Source organism: Musca autumnalis, unplaced genomic scaffold (genome assembly GCF_047663935.1).
Source record: "Musca autumnalis isolate F117 unplaced genomic scaffold, ASM4766393v1 scaffold_2, whole genome shotgun sequence".
In the NCBI taxonomy this organism is placed as follows: domain Eukaryota; kingdom Metazoa; phylum Arthropoda; class Insecta; order Diptera; family Muscidae; genus Musca; species Musca autumnalis.
Window position 1 is genome coordinate 177,852,333 of NW_027411755.1, and position 20,588 is coordinate 177,872,920.

General features: G+C 38.9%; 1 protein-coding gene across 1 annotated transcript in view; it reads left to right on the forward strand.

Moving 5' to 3' along the window:
- The window catches only part of LOC141394932 (thioester-containing protein 1 allele S1-like), a 38,612-nt gene extending 21,437 nt beyond the window's left edge, over nt 1-17,175 (forward strand). The window contains exons 7-9 of the mRNA XM_073970101.1: nt 5,384-6,455; nt 15,768-16,295; nt 16,361-17,175. Coding sequence (XP_073826202.1) covers nt 5,384-6,455; nt 15,768-16,295; nt 16,361-17,047 — 2,287 coding nt within the window. The 3' untranslated portion in view covers nt 17,048-17,175. The remainder of the gene's footprint in view (nt 1-5,383; nt 6,456-15,767; nt 16,296-16,360) is intronic.
- Nucleotides 17,176-20,588: the final 3,413 nt, after the last annotated feature.

Below are 20,588 nucleotides of genomic sequence, written 5' to 3' on the forward strand. Positions count from 1 at the left end.
AGCGTTTAACCTCTACCTCTCCTGTATTCCGCCCCCTCCAGACGGCAACGAGATCGTAACGTATGCGAATGATTGCACGATCCTGGCGCCGGGTACCTATCCTGATGACATCTGTGAGAGACTGAACAACTATTTAACCGATCTTACCACCTTTTTCCATTCGAGGAATATGCAGATTTCCGCCACAAAATCAAAAGCCATTCTGTTCGCCACATGGACAGCGCAGTTTCAAAGAGAATTGAATGTCGTTGTCGACGGTAGCAGAATTCCGACCACAAACTGCCTCAAAATTTTAGGGGTCACATTTGACACTACTTTCACGTCGTGCGCGCCACAGCTATCTGCCTCAAACTGAAAAGTAGGAACAAGGTCCTCAAGTCCCTAGTCGGCAGCACTTGGGGTGCAGATAAAGAAACCTTGTTGGCCACATATAACGCGATAGGTCGGTCTGTGGTAAGCTATGCGGCGCCAGTCTTGTCCCCGAGATTATGTGATACGAACTGAAATAAGATTCAAACTTGCCAGAATGCCGACCTGAGAACAGCAACAGGGTGCCTCCTCAAATCTTCAGTGGACCATCTACATGAGGAGGCAAATATTCTTTCAGTAAATCAACACAATGAGATGCTTTCGTTGCAGTTCCTGCTTGGATGTTACCGTGTGAGCCATCCCAATCACCATCTTGTGGGTAGGCCCGACACATTCAGGCAGATCAGGAAGGATATCCATGCTCTAGAGGGAAAGCTCCAACGATACAGAAGAGAACCCCTAGATCAACAATCATATCAAGCAGGTTTAAATAGTATTCACACGGATGCAGTTGCCAAGGCCTTAAGCAATTATAGTGTGAATAAAGTCCTCGAAATACATCCACCATCTATCGCAGCTGAGGAGCGTCAGCTGCCACGACAAACTAGAGTAATTTTGGCTCAACTACGCTCGGTCGCCTAAATTCTTATTGGGCGGAAAACGACCGCGCCGTGCAAGACATCTGCCCAGAATGTGGCATGGGCCCGCACGGCACAAAACATCTTTTCAACTGCCCAGCCAAACCTACTCATCTAACTCCAGTGGATCTGTGGTTACATCCCATCGAAGCAGCCACTTTCCTGGAACTGCAGATAGACCCAGAGCCAGATTGAACAGAAGAACGAACATACAAACATAAACAAACACTGTTACAACAACAACATTAATGAGTATCAATTTTTGGGAGGGATATGGTCAGTTTGCTTCAGTCGACAATCATACCATTATTCCGGCTACGGATGGAAGTTTGGTTGAAGACAAACATTGTACGATTTGAGCGTTGATAGCGTTACCCTGGCATTATACTCGTTTCTTGGCATAATCCACTTCCGAAGCTTAATTTTCGATTTTTTTAAATGTGGATGTTACCGTACAAATACAATACAATAAGTTTTCTTTAAGCCAACAGAAATCTATATATATAAAAAAGGATGATGTTAGTTACTACGCTTATAACTCAAGACCGGCTGAACAGATTTTGATAATTCGCACCAATTCGGAATGGTCTCATGGCAGAAAAGGATAAAACCTAAAAAAATCGCGAAAATTTGCGAAAAATTTGCAAAAATATTTTTTCAAGAAAGTCTATTTTTTCACAAATTTCTATCGAACTTCGCGTTTGGAGTATACCTTGACACCTATTTGGACAGTTTTTGGCGAAAATTCTATATGCACCAACTGTGAGGGTTCATTGTATGCCTCTGTTTTGTCAATTTTTGAAAGTTGTATAGAATTTTTTATTCACAATAAAATAGATTTTCATTTATTTTCAAGCGTCTTTTTAGGAAATTAACAGCGAAAAATTTTTAAAAGTAGAGGGCTTAGTTTAGAATTTGTAAAGATTAGTGGTGGTTTCGGTCAGATACCGATTGAAAAGACTAAGATGATAATGCCAAAAGTGGTTTCCACAGTTTTGAGGAAAAAGGTACAAATCCACAAAATTGGTGGGTTAATTGAAACATCAAGAGCTCCGAGGTAATTTCATTGGAAGTGAAGTTGTGGCATATATGCATACTTTTAACCCGTAGGTAAAAACATCTACGAAAGATAAACTTCCGATGTATGCGGTATAATATTTAAGCTTTACCAGATATATTTTGATACTGTTTAGATACTGTCGTGATACAAAAAAAGGCAATTACAAACGGCCAAATACATACATACAAACATACATATGTACATTGGTACTGTTGGTACACTGTATGTATGTCATTCGAAAAAAGGATGATATTCAAAATTGGAAAAACACAAGAAATCGGAGGTACTGGAGTTTTTTTAGTCGAATTATCTGACAAATATTCTTTATCGGCGACATAAGTAGGTAAATACTTATTAATAGTTAATTAGTTTGTGATATTAATTTGACTATGTTATTTACGTCGAAATTAAATATAGGGTGACCAAGTAATCGACAACAGTCACGTGTTAGTGTGACAAGACTTCAAGCATCCGAAACACACAAAGAACGGCAACTAATAGAATAGCTCTGTCCATGTTACCAGAGCCAGTGCATCTAATACCGAATTTGCAGTGCAAGTAGAACTCGGGAGATCACATTAAATAGAGAAGTCAGAAAAAATAAGTAAAAAAGCGTTAAGTTCAGCCGGGCCGAACTTTTTATACCCTCCACCATAAAATATTCTGAACTAAAACGGAATAATTATATTCTTTCTGTCCACAATTTTAGACGAAGATATTTTGTGACCTCTGATACCTAAATAAGGTAAAAAACTAGGTTGACAGTTTTTGGTGGAGATTTTTTGTGATTACTAGGAACCTCAACTGTCAAATTACAGGTAGTTCGGTTAAAAATTTTAGCTAATATCCTCAAAATACCGATAATCGGGAGGTACCGTTATATGGAGGCTATACCAAAACATGGACCTATGTTGACGGTTTTTGGTGCAGATGTTTTGTGACCACTGGGAACCCCAAACGTGAAATTACAGGTAGTTCGGTCAAAAAATGTAGTTAAAATCCCCAAAATACCGAAAATCGGGATATAGCGTTATATGGGGGCTATACCAAAAAGTGTTCCGATATAACCCATCTTCGCTCTAGCTCAATTATTGCGAACGCTAGAGTGATTACAACAGACGGACAGACAGACGGTCATGGCTAGATCGTCTTAGAATGTTATCCTGATCTAGAATATATGTGCAAATGATTAGTTCGATGTCTTACAAACAGAAAAACAAACTAAATATACCCTCCATACTATGGCGGAAGGTATAAAAACAGACGAAGGTGATTACCTGATAACGATCGGATCAAAATGGGTCAATAGGTTAAAATGGGTTAATTGATTAAAACGCAAATTTAAATAAGCACTATATTCAGCATTAAATTCAAATTCATATTCAATTGCTTTAGTGAAATATCGTGTTCAGTGGTGGAAACAAGAATTGCAGAAAACCATCGATTATGAAAAGAGTAGGGCGTTATGATATTATTTTGCTTCAACTGCGCTACCAAATATTTTTATTTACATCGCAAAACGTGTTATTTGCTTAAAAAATATATCTTAGTCCCGATTTAGAGTTACCAATTTTTTTCGCGGCTATTGTCAGTTTATAGAAGAGAGAGTCGAGGAAAATAGAAACACTTTGCCTCTCAGTACCTTTTCTCTTAGTCAAACTGACAATTGTCGAAAGTACAATGGTCTAATGTGCATCTGTTTCAAAGATCGTCCTAAACAGTTCAAAACAAAGAAATATTTGCCATTGAACAAGGTGATAGCTATAATAGTATTATAGGTTTGAACCAAAGCCATAAAGTTCTGTGCCTAATAAACTGCGAGACGAAGTTCGCCGGGTCCCCTAGTATTCCTTATAAAAGACCTTACTAACTTATTATTTGACCAGGGACATGTCGCACGAAATATGTGGTTATTACCTAACCTCTAAAATAAATAGTTGTTAACAGTCGTGACTACTTATTCTAGTGGTAAAAAATAACAACTTAATTCGCCCGACATGCCCTTGATAAAATAATAGGTTAGTAAGGTAGTTTGTAAGGGGTCTTTTTGATGCCAATAAACACCTTTAATTTTTTCTTTTTTTTTTATTATACCCTCAGCCTTTAGGCTAAGGAGGGTATATACACTTTGATACGATGAAAATGTGCCTCATCGAAATAATGGTTTTAGACCCCAAGTATGTTTGGACGAAATGTGTTTCAGACAATTTGGAGTCGATCTAGCCATGTCCGTCCGTCTGTCTGTCTGTCTGTCCTGCTGGCTGGAGCGCACGATAACTCTCGAACGGCTAAACCGATTCGGTTCAAATTTTTTGCTTTCGTAATATTTTGCCCAAACTTAGTTTAAGTTCGAAGATGGGCTATATCGGTCCACTCCTTCCGGTACTTCCCCCACAAAAGTACGAAAATGTTCGGAAAATTTGTGCGCACGATAACTCTTTAAGGGGGTAACCGATTTGGTTCATACTTTGCCCATCGCGAAATATGTACCAGACTAAGATGAGGTTCCAATATGGACTGAATAGGTCTACTCCTTCGGGTACCTCCCACACAAAATTTCGGATAAGTTCAGTTTAGGACCTGCTCTCGAATCTCTTTGATTTTTGTTTTAGCAACTTGTAGTCACTGCCCCCCATACGACGGTACAAGTTTCATCAGGGGCAAGTCCAAACTTCCTGAGAAAATAGCCTGAAAGTTTCACAAAAGCCCTATGACACCGTGTGAGGTGGTTGGAGCGCAAGATAACTCTCCAACGGATCTGCTGATTGGGTCCAAAACTTGGCCTTAAGAATATTTTGTCCAAACATAGTTTAAGTTCGAAGATAAGCTATATCGGTCGACTCCTTCAGGTACCTCCCCCACAAAATTTCAAAAATGTTCGGAAAAATTTTCGTACGGTAACTTTTGAAGGGAGTGGCCGAATTGGTCCATACTTTACACATCTTATTATATCTACCAGATATAGATCAGCTTCAAATATGGATATCCACTTCATCCAGTACCTCCCAAACAAAATTTCGGATAAGTTCACTTTAAGACCTGCTATCGAAGCACTTTTATTTTTGTTGAAGCAACTTGCATTCGCTGCCTCAATTACGGCAGTTAAAGTTTTTCAGGGGCAAAACCACACTTCTTACACAGACAGCCCGAAGGGAGTAGAACCCCCCTATGGCACCATATGTAGTGGCTGGAGATCGACTTCCATAATGGTCAATGTCGATAAATTCCTTTAAGTAATTCCCCCGCAAAACTTCTGCTCTTTAATCTTATCAACATTTTTGCCGGTTCATACGTTCAAAATTTTCAATATACACAGGCTGAGGGTATATCTCTGTCGGCCAAGCCGACTGATACTTTTTTTACTTGTTTCTTTCAGCTTTGAACCAAATACAGCACTCACTTTTAAAGTTCCCGATACAATCACAACATGGATTGTTAGAGCATTTTCTGTGAATGATGAAACCGGGTTGGGAATGTTAGATGATAGTCTGGACATTACAGCTTATCAGCCTTTCTTTATCAGTGTTACACTGCCATATGCGGTCAAGAGAGGAGAAGTTCTTGCAATCCCCGTTACATTGTTTAATTATTTAAACGATAAACTGGAAACTGAAGTGAAAATATTCAACAACAAAAAAGAGTTTCAATTTATGAATGACAGAAAGCAGCCACTTACCACGAATGAAAATAGTCGCAAACTCAATGTACCCCCTAACAGTGCTCGTAGTACAACATTTACGATAACACCACAACGTATCGGCTACATAGAAATTCATATTGAAGCTAAAAATGAAATAACCTCTGATGCTGTGGTACATAAACTAAAAGTGGAACCGGAAGGTATAGCTCACAATGAAAATCGGGAAGAATTATTGACATGCACAAATGGCAAAACGGGAAATATCAATTTTAAAGCTGACATTCCCAGCAATATTGTGCCAGAATCGGAATATTTGTTGCTTTCAATTAGTGGTGATGCCATGGCCACAACTGTTGAAAATCTCGATAAATTAGTACAAAAACCCTCGGGTTGTGGTGAACAGAATATGATTAATTTAGTACCGAATATTTTAATTTTGGATTATTTGAAAATATTAAATAAATACAACAACAAAACGGATATAGTTGAACGTGCCAAGAATTTCATCGATACCGGTTATCAAAGAGAATTGACGTTTCGTCATTCGAATGGTGCCTACAGTGTGTTTGGTCCAAATTCGAAAGCTACGGAAAATAATTGGCTAACAGCCTATGTTACGCGGTTTTTTATCAAAGCTCAAAAATATTCTGCCATTGAGAATCGCATCATTGAAGAAGGTTTGGAATATTTAAGCGGTCAACAATTGGATGATGGCAGTTTCCCACAACGTGGATTTCTATTTGATCCATCACATCAAAATGAATATGGTTTTTCGGCTTTTGTCCTGCTGGCATTTATGGAAGATGCGGTAAGTGTGTTAAAAAAGCTATACAAGATGAATGGTGCACTTTCCTGGGTAGTATCTATGTCTTGTGGTGTTTGATTTTTGATTGAGGAGAGGTGTTTTCGTTGCGTTTATTTTCAAACTGCTTATTTTATTCAAACTAGCATTTGATGATCAATATTAGTATTGTGTTAGGTAATGTTACAGAATGCGCAGCTGCCGTTGATTGTTGACAGCCACTTCATTGAGCTACAAGCGGTCCATTGTGATCATGTGAAAGTTTTATGCTCCAAGGAAGACGGAATACCAAATTATAGCCAATTTGGTGAGATATTGTAGCGTCTTATGTTCAGTTCTTCACAATACACCCCAGATCAAATGGATAGGCCATCGGGAAGTGGTCTGCCTTGTTGAGATATTCGCTTTAAAATAAAACGTTGACTTTTTCTTCAAAGAAGTTTTTTCACATTCCGACCCCTGAATATTATCGGACCATCACCAACATTGTTTTTACGAGCGTCTGATGTCCAGTTCTACACACACCAGATCCCGTGCCTTCTTCCATCTTCGATTTATAAGTGAACATGGATAGGGTATCGGGAAGAGGTCTGCCCTGGTGATTTCGTCGGTCTATAGAAGAGATCATTTTTTGTCTATTCAAGACTTCAAGATGTATTCTTCTGTCTAAAGAAAAACTTAGAAGGATGGCTTCTGTCAGAAGCATTAAAGGACATTTTTCTGTCTAAAGAAGCCCTAAAAAACCTTCTTCAGTTTATAGAATGCCCCAGAGTTGTTCTTCGATCTACAGAAGATTTTTCGAGGTATTCTTCTGTCCGTAGAAAACCTCAGGTACTCTCCTTCTGTCTATAGAAGTCCTCAAGAGATCTTCTTCTGTTTATAGAAGAGGATCTGTATATGTAGAAAATCAAAAGGTGTCCACTTTAGTATATTTAATACCTCAAATACCTGTCTATAGAAGACAACAAGTTGTCTTTTCTATCTATAGAAGACTTCAACCTATATTGTTCTGTACAAACAAACCACCTTTATTGGCCTTCTTTCGTATATAGAAGGCCTTATGATATGTTCATCTGTTTATACCACACCTCCAGAGGTATTTTCCTGCCTAGAAAAATGCTAAAGAGGCCTTCTTCTTTCTGTAGAAGATTTCAAAAGATTTTCTTCCATCTATAGAAGGCCACAAGACGTCCTCTTCTATATATAAACGATTTCCATAACACCTCAATGGGTCCTTTTTTGTCTATAAAATACCACAAAAGGTCCTCTGCTGTCTATAGAAGTTTTAGAGAGGTATTCTTCTCACTATAGAAGACCTTAATTGGAGTTCTTCTGTCTGTTAAATACCTAAAGAGGTCTTCTTCTGTCTATGGGAGAATTTAGGAGGTTTTCTCCAGTCTATGGAAGAAATCATGACTTCTTCCACTGTCTACGGAAGGGTGCAAGTGGTCTTCTTCTGCCCACAGAAGACACCAAGAGGTTTTCTGCTGTCTACAGAAGAACAGGAGAGGTTGTCTTCTTTAAATAGCAGATATCAGGTGGTACTCTTCTGTATACAGAAGATCAAAAGAGTTCTTCTTCGGTCTGTGAAAGACCTCATGAAGTATCCTTCTTTCAGCAGAAGAACTCAAGAGGCATTCTCCAGTTTATAAAATACCACAAGATGTCTTCTTCTGTCCACAGAAGACCTAAAGAGGTCTGTAGAAGACCGCAAGAGGCCTTCTTTTGTCTGTAACAGAGCCCAGGTGGTCGTCTTCTCTCTATAGAAGAACAACTGTGTCAACGTCCAGGATTGGCGGAATATGGTCAGTTTTGACTCCCCCATAGGCCCACATGTCAAGATAGGGCCACTGTCCTACTCAGCCAGTGTATTACATGCGGTCCAAAACCCCAACTTGTGACAATGGAGTTCTTGCAGGAAACTGTTATTGATTGTTTGAATTGATTAGTAGTATGGATGGGACACTCAGTTGCTCTAGAGCCGAATAAATGGAGTCGAGTTTCACATTAAGAGTATGGAATGCTCATTCTAGATCTAGAAAGACGGCCTGGGTATGAATCAGCCATGTTCTGTAACGCTGCTTCTGTAGATATGTTGATCAAGGCAGGCGGTGCGTTCTAGACATCGCCGGAATGACACCATCCGGTCCAGGACATTTATAGGGCTCAAAAGTATTGAATTACTTATTTAACTCACCAGAAGTGTAAGCTCTTTTCATATTTAAAAAAGGATAAGAATTATCATCCTTGAACACCGGAAAATGAGTATTTTCCAGTATGTCTAGAGTCTCTAAAGCTGTTAGTCTCGTTGTATGTCCTCCTGCTGACTTTCCTTAGTTTAATCAGCTCTTTATTCTACCAAACTGGATACGCTCTCCTACCAGGATGAGTTAATGGGAAAGTCTTTTCATAGCAATCCCGCAGAACATAAATGTGATTGTCATTTATTATTTTCAACTTGCCCTTCAATTTCCCTCTCTGTGTGAAGTTCTGGAATTTAACACAGTCTTTAAGAGGCGAGCGATTTGAGTTACTCCTAATTGGTTCCCAGGGGGTTTATATTTGGTGGTTGCCATTTACTTCTATAAGAGACTTGGAAGTGTATCGCCCTGTGGTCCGAAAATAAATATTCTTTCGATACTCTCCAGTCCGGTATAGACGTATCATCCATATTTGTAAGAGTCAGATCTATCACCTCCACTCTTACCATATTGTGGATGGTTGGCGTATTTCACCTGAGGCATACTCGCAGATTATTAGTCAAAATAAAATCGAATCTGGACCCAACTCTCACTGCTTCCGAGAGGATGTGATAAGCATTTGCATCACAGACCTTTATTAAACTGCAACTGCCCGATATCTTACCCACTAGTTTAAGCACCAATTGTTAGGTGTTCTGTTACTTCAAAAGGCATATGGACCGAGGCTAACAACAAGACACTTCTCGAGCTTACTTTCAGAGTAGAATAAGATTAACACTTTTTTTCTAGATACAATACAAGTTCTTACCTAGTCTAGAAACCTTTTTTATAAAATAGACCTCCTGAACCAAAGCTATGTTCTGGTAAGGGAGAGGAGAAGTTCGGCAGCCGACGCTTTGCAATGATGCAGGTTTATTTGCACCACGCAGATTATGCACATCACTCCCTAACAGTGCTTGATCTTCATGAACTGTCGGTTTTGAAGACCCTAATTTGCTTGGGTGACGTAGGGGATGAAAGATACCAAGGAAAAAAAGCAGCCTACTATGAAAAAAAAAACGGAAGAAAAGAAAAACAAACCCCTCAAAAGTTGACGACCCCTGCAAACGTTTTAAGGACCATGATCTGCGAATCTGCACCTGGAATGTTCGCACTCTTTATAGAAAAGGTGCAGTTTACGCGCTGGCAGATGTACTTGAAAAGTACAAGGCCGACATTACTGCCATACAGGAAATACGATGGACTGGGAAAGATGTCACAACAACACCTAAAGGTGACGCACTGTATTATAGCTGCCATGACACAAAGCATGAGTTTGGTTGCGGTTTTGTAGTTGGTCAGAGGTTAAAACATCTGGTCTCCAGCTTCACCCCAGTGAATGAAAGACTTGCGACAATTCGATAAAAAGCTAAATTCTTCAACATCAGCTTTATCTGCCCTCATGCTCCAACCGAAGACAAGGACGAACAGACCAAAGATATATTCTACGAGCGCTTAGAATAAACATATGACCGTTGTCCTGCCCATGACATTAAAATTTTTCTAGGCGATTTTAATGCCAAAATTGGAAAGGAGAATATCTTTGGACAAACAGTTGGGAAATTCAGTCTGAATAGTGAAACATCAGACAATGGAATGAGACTGATAGACTTCGCAGCGGCAAAAAAACATGGTAGTTAGCAGTACCAGATTTAAGCATCTCGATATTCATAAGGGCACATGGCTGTCTCCAGACCAAAGAACAAGTAATCCAATTGATCATGTTGTGATAGATGGCAGACATTCATCGAGCGTGTTGGATGTACGATCGTTCCGAGGAGCAAACATAGATTCGGACCATTACCTCGTTGCAGCAATGATACGTACCCGTCTAAACGTTGCAAATAAAGCACGGACAGACACAACACGAAAGTTGGACATCGCTAAGCTGCAAACACAACAGATAGCCACAGCATATTCCACTTAACTGACCCAATTGCTTAATGAAAGCGCTTCTCGTCCCGATAACATATCAGCACAATGGCAAAATATTGCCCACTCCATGCAAACAGCCGCAAAATCAGTATGTACTTCGATACCAGAGACCTCCACCAAAGAATCCATGGTATGACCAGGAGTGCCGTGCTGCTACCGAAGAAAAGAATGCGGCATATAGGGCTACTTTACGAGAGAGGTATCGGGAGAAAAGGAGAGAGAGGAGAAACGTGTTTTCCGCAGGATAAAGAGAGAGATGGGAAAGAGGGAGTGTGAACAAATAGAGATGTACAGGAGACAGAACGAAGTCCGAAAATTCTACCAAAGAGTGAAGCATCAAACTGATGGTACAGGCATATCCTCCTGTAGAGACCAACAAAGTAACAAAAGGTAACTGATACAGATAGTGAGCTCAGGATATGGAAAGAACATTTTTCCAAACTGTTGGTATCCGATAGCAGTGAAGACGGCGATGATACCACATATCCAATCCCAGAAGATGGTATTGAATATATACCGCCCAAGATGAGGTAAGGACAGCAGATGGCCTACCAGCCGAGCTGTTCCAAACCGGAGGCGACAAGCTGATAAGGTGTATGCATCAGCTAGTTAGCACCATCTGGCAGGAAGAACACGTACCCGACTATTGGAACGTGAGCATCCTTTGTCTAGTCCACAAGAAGGGTGATAAGACTGCGTGCTCCAATTACAGGGGCATAAGTCTGCTCCCTATTACATATAAGATAGTATCTGGCATATTGTGTGAGAGACTAAAGCCTATGGTCAATGAAATTATTGGACCCTATCAGTGCGGCTTTAGGCCTGGCAAATCCACCACTGACCAGATATTTACCTTGAGACAAATCCTGGAAAAGACCCAAGAAATGCAGATCGACACCTTCCATCTTTTCGTCGATTATAAAGCAGCATTCGACAGCCCTATACGTTTAAAGGTGTTCCAAGCCATGTCTGATTTTGGTATTCCTGCAAAGCCCATTCGGCTTTGTAGAATGACATTAACTGAGACGAGATCCTCAGTTAAAATAGGAAAGAACCTCTCCGAAGAGTTTATTACCAAAAGAGGTTTCAGACAAGGAGACGGCCTGTCGTGTGATCTATTCAACATCCTGCTGGAAAAGGTCATACACAAACAGCCATATGTTACTGGCTTATGCCGACGACATTGACATCATGGGTCGATCGGTAAAGGATGTAACTGACACCTTTGCAAAATTCGAAAGAGAATCTGCTAAAGTTGGTCTGGCAGTAAACGGCGAAAAAACCAAGTTAATGGTATCGTCGCGTAATATGTCCACAAACCCCGCACCATCTGTGAATTTTGGTACCTACAATTTTGAGGTAGTAAAGGACTTCGTCTACCTCGGCACCGCCATAAACACAACAAATAACATCAGTTGTGCTAATGTATGGTTCCGAAGCATGGGTACTTGCGCAAGCAGATAAGGCAGTGCTTGGTGTGTTCGAGAGAAAAATTCTTCGAAAGATCTACGGGCCAATCTGTGTTGACGGCGAATATCGGCGTCGTATGAACAACGAGGTAGTAAAGGACTTCGTCTACCTCGGCACCGCCATAAACACAACAAATAACATCAGTTGTGCTAATGTATGGTTCCGAAGCATGGGTACTTGCGCAAGCAGATAAGGCAGTGCTTGGTGTGTTCGAGAGAAAAATTCTTCGAAAGATCTACTGGCCAATCTGTGTTGACGGCGAATATCGGCGTAGTATGAACAACGAGCTGTGTCAACTATACAATGACATCAATGTAGTTGAACGAATCGAGATACAACGATTGCGATGGCTAGGTCATGTTAAAAGAATGATGATGAACCCGCTAAAAAGGTGTATAAATACGGACCGCATGGAGATTCTCGCAGATCTGGAAGGCCAAAGCTTCGTTGGAGCGAACAAGTGAAACGAGATATCAGAAAGCTTCATATCCCAGATTGGGAAAATACAGCAGCAAACAGAGAGGATTGGAGATTTTTTCTTAGTTCGGCTTATGGAACAAATGTTCTGTAAAAGGCCAGCTAAGTAAGTAAGTAAGTAAGTAAGTAATTTTGCGTACAGATCAGCTTCAATACCTCTGTCACATCCGAATCTAGAGGTGGCACCCATAGTGTGGCTGCAGCTCCGCAAGATATTTCTGCTTTAGGGATAGCGACCAGCGTGCACCCCTCCCAAAGTGCGTCAGAGCCATTCACTGTCTGGATAAGGACATTTTTCGCTTCCTTATCCTGGTAATTAATGACATTGACGCCCTTCCAAACAGCTGCGATGCCAAAGCTGGTCTTTCTACTGTCCACGTCGTTAGAAGTTATGACCTTCCTGAGACAGCGTGACACCAGCAGCCAATGGTCATCACTAATTCTGCTTCGGGATCAGACTTATCAATGATCGCTAGCAGAATGTCATATGATCGCGCCATCCTCGTAGGTCTGGTTAGCGCATGTTGTTTCTAACCAAGAAGGTTTTTGTTTTGGGGGTTTTGGATCGGGTTGCCTTCTCAGATTGAGCTCTCTATACGCGTACAAAGCCGACCGACTGATCGACGGGTGTTCCGCCATCCTCTAAGCACATGGCTGTGAATCCTCAGAAGACCTCAGTATCTACACGCACATATGTTGCGAAGATGTTGTGTTCTGAATACTAGCCAGTTTTGAGGTTGATGGGCCGTCAGTCGTATCAGCCACATGACTTCCCACAATCCTTCCTTCTCGCACCCGAACTAGTTTACAACGAGGAGCTGGTCAGATTTCTGCAAATTCTGAGCTCTGGGGCCCTTGCACATCATGTTTCCCCCAACAGCTTTAGCCGCAATAACAACCGGGACTGTTACACTAGCTAGGGCCTTGTTAGGCTGCTTCGTCTGTACTTGCCCCTTCCGCTTGAGGCCACCGGTTTTTCGAACTTTATTGGCTCTGGTGTAGTCAATGTTGTTATTGGACTTGTGAATACCTCTCGGCCAGGCAGCGGAATCCTTCCAAAGTGAGGGTACTTCCTTTCAAAGAGCCTCACCATGCGAGGTTTCAACCTGATCTCCCGGAATAAAGACTGTGAAATTTCTCCTGGAGATTTATCCACAAATTTGGAGCAATAATTCAAAGCTCTTTTATAGCCGTGCTTGTCCTTTCTCTTCCGGGTCTTAATTTTCTGGGTGGTTGGGGATGTGAGAGAACAAAACATCTTCTTCCAGAGCATCATACATAAAGACGTCCTGCATGGGAAAGATAGGTTTGTCGGCACAGACCGATGTCCCTACGTTGTTCCCTGATCACATAAGTAAGCGCTCCCTAGAGCAGCTGAGGGGGAAACCTCACTGTTTGATTAAGATGAGATGATCGTAACATCCATCTCATTATCCGACAGAAGGATTTTCTCCCAGTTGCTCATGGGAGAATACCCACGACTTAGATCTAGAGACGCATTTTCCCTACTCTGCGTGTTTATAGAAACGAAGTTAGCGTTTCTTAAGTCTTTCGATCTGGTGGAATTTAAAGTTATTTGTATTTATAACCCACACATCACTGTGCTGAGGGTTGATAGGTTGATAGGTCGATAGGTTGTAACATGCAAAATGAAACAAAATAGACCCATAGTTCCTTTGGATGATATGCATAAATTTACTTTCTGAGTCGATTTACGCGTGTCCGTCTGTCCGTCGTTCTGCCTGACCATGTATTTTTGTAAACAATGTACAGGTCGCATTTTTTCTTCGATTCGCATAAAATTTGGGGAAAAAATTATTGTTTGTTTTGTTTATTGTTGAAGTTCAATCTCATTTTCGATTGTTTGAGTGGAGTATTCCCCCATTGGCTCAACTTCATTTATTACCCTCTATTACAGAGAGTAATGTTTTTTAAAACGAACTGACAGTGTTGCAAAATTTTACTGATCGCTACCAATATCATGATTTCATCCCGGCGAAGGGAATTATCAATTGGCTTCTCAGTTTTTGAAATGATGCCTTTTTAGCGAAAAACCGAACTCTTTAAGTGTCTAGTATTCTCATATGAATGAGAATCACACTCACTTTTCGGCTTTTCCAAAGAAACACCAAAATCAAAATATTTTGCAACATGTCAGCACGTATCAACTAAGAATTCTTCGAATTCTGTGAGTTGAAAAGAACACCAACACAGTTACCTGTGAGGTTGTTATTGGAATTTTGTTTTTAACAAAGCTCCATTCATTTGCCCGTGCCTTGGCTGTTTTTTGTTTGTTTTGTTTATTGTTGAAGTTCAATCTCATTTTCGATTGTTTGAGTGGAGTATTCCCCCATTGGCTCAACTTCATTTATTACCCTCTATTACAGAGAGTAATGTTTTTTTAAAACGAACTGACAGTGTTGCAAAATTTTACTGATCGCTACGGGCAAATGAATGGAGCTTTGTTAAAAACAAAATTCCAATAACAACCTCACAGGTAACTGTGTTGGTGTTCTTTTCAACTCACAGAATTCGAAGAATTCTTAGTTGATACGTGCTGACATGTTGCAAAATATTTTGATTTTGGTGTTTCTTTGGAAAAGCCGAAAAGTGAGTGTGATTCTCATTCATATGAGAATACTAGACACTTAAAGAGTTCGGTTTTTCGCTAAAAAGGCATCATTTCAAAAACTGAGAAGCCAATTGATAATTCCCTTCGCCGGGATGAAATCATGATATTGGTAGCGATCAGTAAAATTTTGCAACACTGTCAGTTCGTTTTAAAAAACATTACTCTCTGTAATAGAGGGTAATAAATGAAGTTGAGCCAATGGGGGAATACTCCACTCAAACAATCGGAAAAAATTATTTTTCCATATATTTTCGTCCGATTTTAGGCATTTCGTGCACCAATCACGCAATGAACATACGAGTATGTCCAATTTTAATGACATTTGAAATGTGTGTTGGAATTCGGACTGGTAATAAGTTTGCCAAATTATATTAAAATCTGTTCAGAGTTGGATATTTTCGACAGATTTTAAATATTTAATGCCCCAAATACATAAATTCTATAAAATTTGATGAAATTTGGAAAGCGCCGGACATTTGTCCTTTTCTTACTGGTTTTAAATTATAGTTGAGGAAATATAAGATTCGTTTCAAATACCAAACTTTTAACAACAACTCTTTTCAGAAATATACCAAAAAATACAAATCGGCAGTTGACAAGGGAATGAACTACTTGAAGCATAATCTACCAAATGTCACAGACACCTATTCCCTGGCAATTATGGCCAATGTGTTTCAAAAAGCTGGCAGCAGTAAGGATGCAAATGTAATTCTTGAAAAATTGAAACCAATGGCCCGAAAAGGCGATGGACTCAAATGGTGGACGAAAAATAATAAAAATGAAGAAACTGCCAATGATGTTGAAATAACTTCGTATATTCTAATGGCCCTGCTGGAATCTTCTCCCCAGGAGGATTATACGTCCATATATGATTGGTTGTTGAAACAACGCAATAGTAAAGGAGGATTTGGTTCAACTCAAGATACAGTGGTTGGTCTACAGGCTCTTATCAAATATGCCGAAAAAGCATCAACAACTCAAAATACCAATGTAAAAGTGCAATTTGTGGCCAAGTGTGGTGAAGACAAAAATCGCAAAGAAGGTCTAATTACGGTGGATGTTAGTAATGAACTGTTATTGCAAAGCGAGGAGGTAAGTTTTATCATTACGACAAAAATGTACAAAGATATAATTTTCTTTTTCTCTTTTGTTTATAGTTACCACGCAGCACCCGCTCAGTTGATATTGAAGTTATGGGCTCTGGCCGTGTATATGTACAATTTTCATATCAATATTATACCTCTGAGGCAATGACAGGATCACCATCATTAGGAGTTAAAGAAACATCCAACAACAATCGCAAATCAGGTGATATTCTAACTTTTCCAACACGAATGGGTGATGCAACTATACCATTGCCATCACCATCTTCCTCTTCTGTACCAGCTTTGCCATCATTATTAGGTCAATCATCAACTGCCCTACAAGCTCCACGAGCATCAACCATTGTATGGGAATATTTCCATATAACACCTACGGCCAAAATAACTTCCTCAAATGATATGTCATTGGAAGTTTGTTATACCTATCAACCCTTTACGGAAGAAGAAAAACTTACCAATATGGTTATCCTGGAGATTAAATTCCCCTCAGGATACATGGCGAACAATGATAATCTTGTCAGTTTGCGAGACGAAGAACACATAAGCCGTATCGATAGTCAAAATTCAGAAACATTGATAGCGATTTATTTCGAAAAATTAAAAGCAAATGATGAACAGTGTGTCACAGCTGTTGCAGACAAAATCCATGATGTTACATCGCTTAAAGCATCCACAATTGATATGTACGACTATTATAATGATAAACGTCGTACAACGGTTCTGTATGAACTGAAGAAGTAACTTTTTTATAAAAAAAAAATAATTTTGTTCAATATGAAAATTTTTATTTCCTGTTAATATGGAGTCTTTCTTATAAAATAAAGTAATTTAAATATTTCTTTACGTTACACGAATGATCGATTATAAAACGCTTCTTTGGTTTGGTGGTCGATGACAAAATATTTTTAAAAATCCACGCTTCTTTGGTTTGGTGGTCGATGAAAAAATATTCTTAAAAATCCACACTTCTTTGGTTTGGTGGTCGATGAAAAAATATTCTTAAAAATCCACATTTCTTTGGTTTGGTGGTCGATGAAAAAATATTCTTAAAAATCCACGCTTCTTTGGTTTGGTGGTCGATGAAAAAATCTTCTTAAAAATCCACGCTTCTTTGGTTTGGTGGTCGATGAAAAAATATTCTTAAAAATCCACCCTTCTTTGGTTTGGTGGTCGATGAAAAAATATTCTTAAAAATCCACGCTTCTTTGGTTTGGTGTACGATGAAAAAATATTCTTAAAAATCCACGCTTCTCTGGTTTGGTGGTCGATGAAAAATATTCTTAAAAATCCACGCTTCTTTGGTTTGGTGGTCGATGAAAAATATTCTTAAAAATCCACGCTTCTTTGGTTTGGTGGTCGATGAAAAATATTCTTAAAAATCCACGCTTCTTTGGTTTGGTGGTCGATGAAAAAATATTCTTAAAAATCCACGCTTCTTTGGTTTGGTGGTCGATGAAAAATATTCTTAAAAATCCACGCTTCTTTGGTTTGGTGGTCGATGAAAAATATTCTTAAAAATCCACGCTTCTTTGGTTTGGTGGTCGATGAAAAAATAATCTTAAAAATCCACGCTTCTTTGGTTTGGTGGTCGATGAAAAAATAATCTTAAAAATCCACGCTTCTTTGGTTTGGTGGTCGATGAAAAAATAATCTTAAAAATCCACGCTTCTTTGGTTTGGTGGTCGATGAAAAAATATTCTTAAAAATCCACGCTTCTTTGGTTTGGTGATCGATGAAAAAATATTCTTAAAAATCCACGCTTCTTTGGTTTGGTGGTCGATGAAAAAATATTCTTAAAAATCCACGCTTCTTTGGTTTGGTGGTCGATGAAAAAATATTCTTAAAAATCCACGCTTCTTTGGTCGATGAAAAAATATTCTTAAAAATCCACGCTTCTTTGGTTTGGTGGTCGATGAAAAAATATTCTTAAAAATCCACGCTTCTTTGGTCGATGAAAAAATAATCTTAAAAATCCACGCTTCTTTGGTCGATGAAAAAATATTCTTAAAAATCCACGCTTCTTTGGTTTGGTGGTCGATGAAAAAATATTCTTAAAAATCCACGCTTCTTTGGTTTGGTGGTCGATGAAAAAATATTCTTAAAAATCCACGCTTCTTTGCTTTGGTGGTCGATGAAAAAATATTCTTAAAAATCCACGCTTCTTTGGTCTGATGGTGGATGAAAAAATATTATTAAAAATCCACGCTTCCTTGGTTTGGTGGTCGATGAAAAAATATTCTTAAAAATCCACGCTTCTTTGGTCGATGAAAAAATATTCTTAAAAATCCACGCTTCTTTGGTCGATGAAAAAATATTCTTAAAAATCCACGCTTCTTTGGTCGATGAAAAAATATTCTTAAAAATCCACGCTTCTTTGGTGGGCGATGAAAAAATATTGTTAAAAATCCACGCTTCTTTGGTGGGCGATGAAAAAATATTGTTAAAAATCCACGCTTCTTTGGTTTGGTGGTAGATGAAGAAATATTCTTAAAAATCTACGTTTCTTTGGTTTGGTGGTCGATGAAAAAATATTCTTAAAAATCCACGCTTCTTTGGTTTGGTGGTCGATGAAAAAATATTCTTAAAAATCCACGCTTCTTTGGTTTGGTGGTCGATGAAAAAATATTCTTAAAAATCCACGCTTCTTTGGTTTGGTGGTCGATGAAAAAATATTCTTAAAAATCCACGCTTCTTTGGTTTGGTGGTCGATGAAAAAATATTCTTAAAAATCCACGCTTCTTTGGTTTGGTGGTCGATGAAAAAATATTCTTAAAAATCCACGCTTCTTTGGTTTGGTGGTTGATGAAAAAATCCACGCTTCTTTGGTTTGGTGGTCGATGAAAAAATATTCTTAAAAATCCACGCTTCTTTGGTTTGGTGGTCGATGAAAAAATATTCTTAAAAATCCACGCTTCTTTGGTGGGCGATGAAAAAATATTGTTAAAAATCCACGCTTCTTTGGTTTGGTGGTAGATGAAGAAATATTGTTAAAAATCCACGCTTCTTTGGTTTGGTGGTAGATGAAGAAATATTCTTAAAAATCCACGCTTCTTTGGTTTGGTGGTCGATGAAAAAATATTCTTAAAAATCCACGCTTCTTTGGTTTGGTGGTCGATGAAAAAATATTCTTAAAAATCCACGCTTCTTTGGTTTGGTGGTCGATGAAAAAATATTCTTAAAAATCCACGCTTCTTTGGTTTGGTGGTCGATGAAAAAATATTCTTAAAAATCCACGCTTCTTTGGTTTGGTGGTCGATGAAAAAATATTCTTAAAAATCCACGCTTCTTTGGTTTGGTGGTCGATGAAAAAATATTCTTAAAAATCCACGCTTCTTTGGTTTGGTGGTCGATGAAAAAATATTCTTAAAAATCCACGCTTCTTTGGTTTGGTGGTCGATGAAAAAATATTCTTAAAAATCCACGCTTCTTTGGTTTGGTGGTCGATGAAAAAATATTCTTAAAAATCCACGCTTCTTTGGTTTGGTGGTCGATGAAAAAATATTCTTAAAAATCCACGCTTCTTTGGTTTGGTGGTCGATGAAAAAATATTCTTAAAAATCCACGCTTCTTTGGTTTGGTGGTCGATGAAAAAATATTCTTAAAAATCCACGCTTCTTTGGTTTGGTGGTCGATGAAAAAATATTCTTAAAAATCCACGCTTCTTTGGTTTGGTGGTCGATGAAAAAATCCACGCTTCTTTGGTTTGGTGGTCGATGAAAAAATATTCTTAAAAATCCACGCTTCTTTGGTTTGGTGGTCGATGAAAAAATATCCTTAGAAAACCACGCTTCTTTGGTTTGGTGGTCGATGAAAAAATATTCTTAAAAATCCACGCTTCTTTGGTTTGGTGGTCGATGAAAAAATATTCTTAAAAATCCACGCTTCTTTGGTTTGGTGGTCGATGAAAAAATCCACGCTTCTTTGGTTTGGTGGTCGATGAAAAAATATTCTTAAAAATCCACGCTTCTTTGGTTTGGTGGTCGATGAAAAAATCCACGCTTCTTTGGTTTGGTGGTCGATGAAAAAATATTCTTAAAAATCCACGCTTCTTTGGTTTGGTGGTCGATGAAAAAATATTCTTAAAAATCCACGCTTCTTTGGTTTGGTGGTCGATGAAAAAATATTCTTAAAAATCCACGCTTCTTTGGTTTGGTGGTCGATGAAAAAATATTCTTAAAAATCCACGCTTCTTTGGTTTGGTGGTCGATGAAAAAATATTCTTAAAAATCCACGCTTCTTTGGTTTGGTGGTCGATGAAAAAATATTCTTAAAAATCCACGCT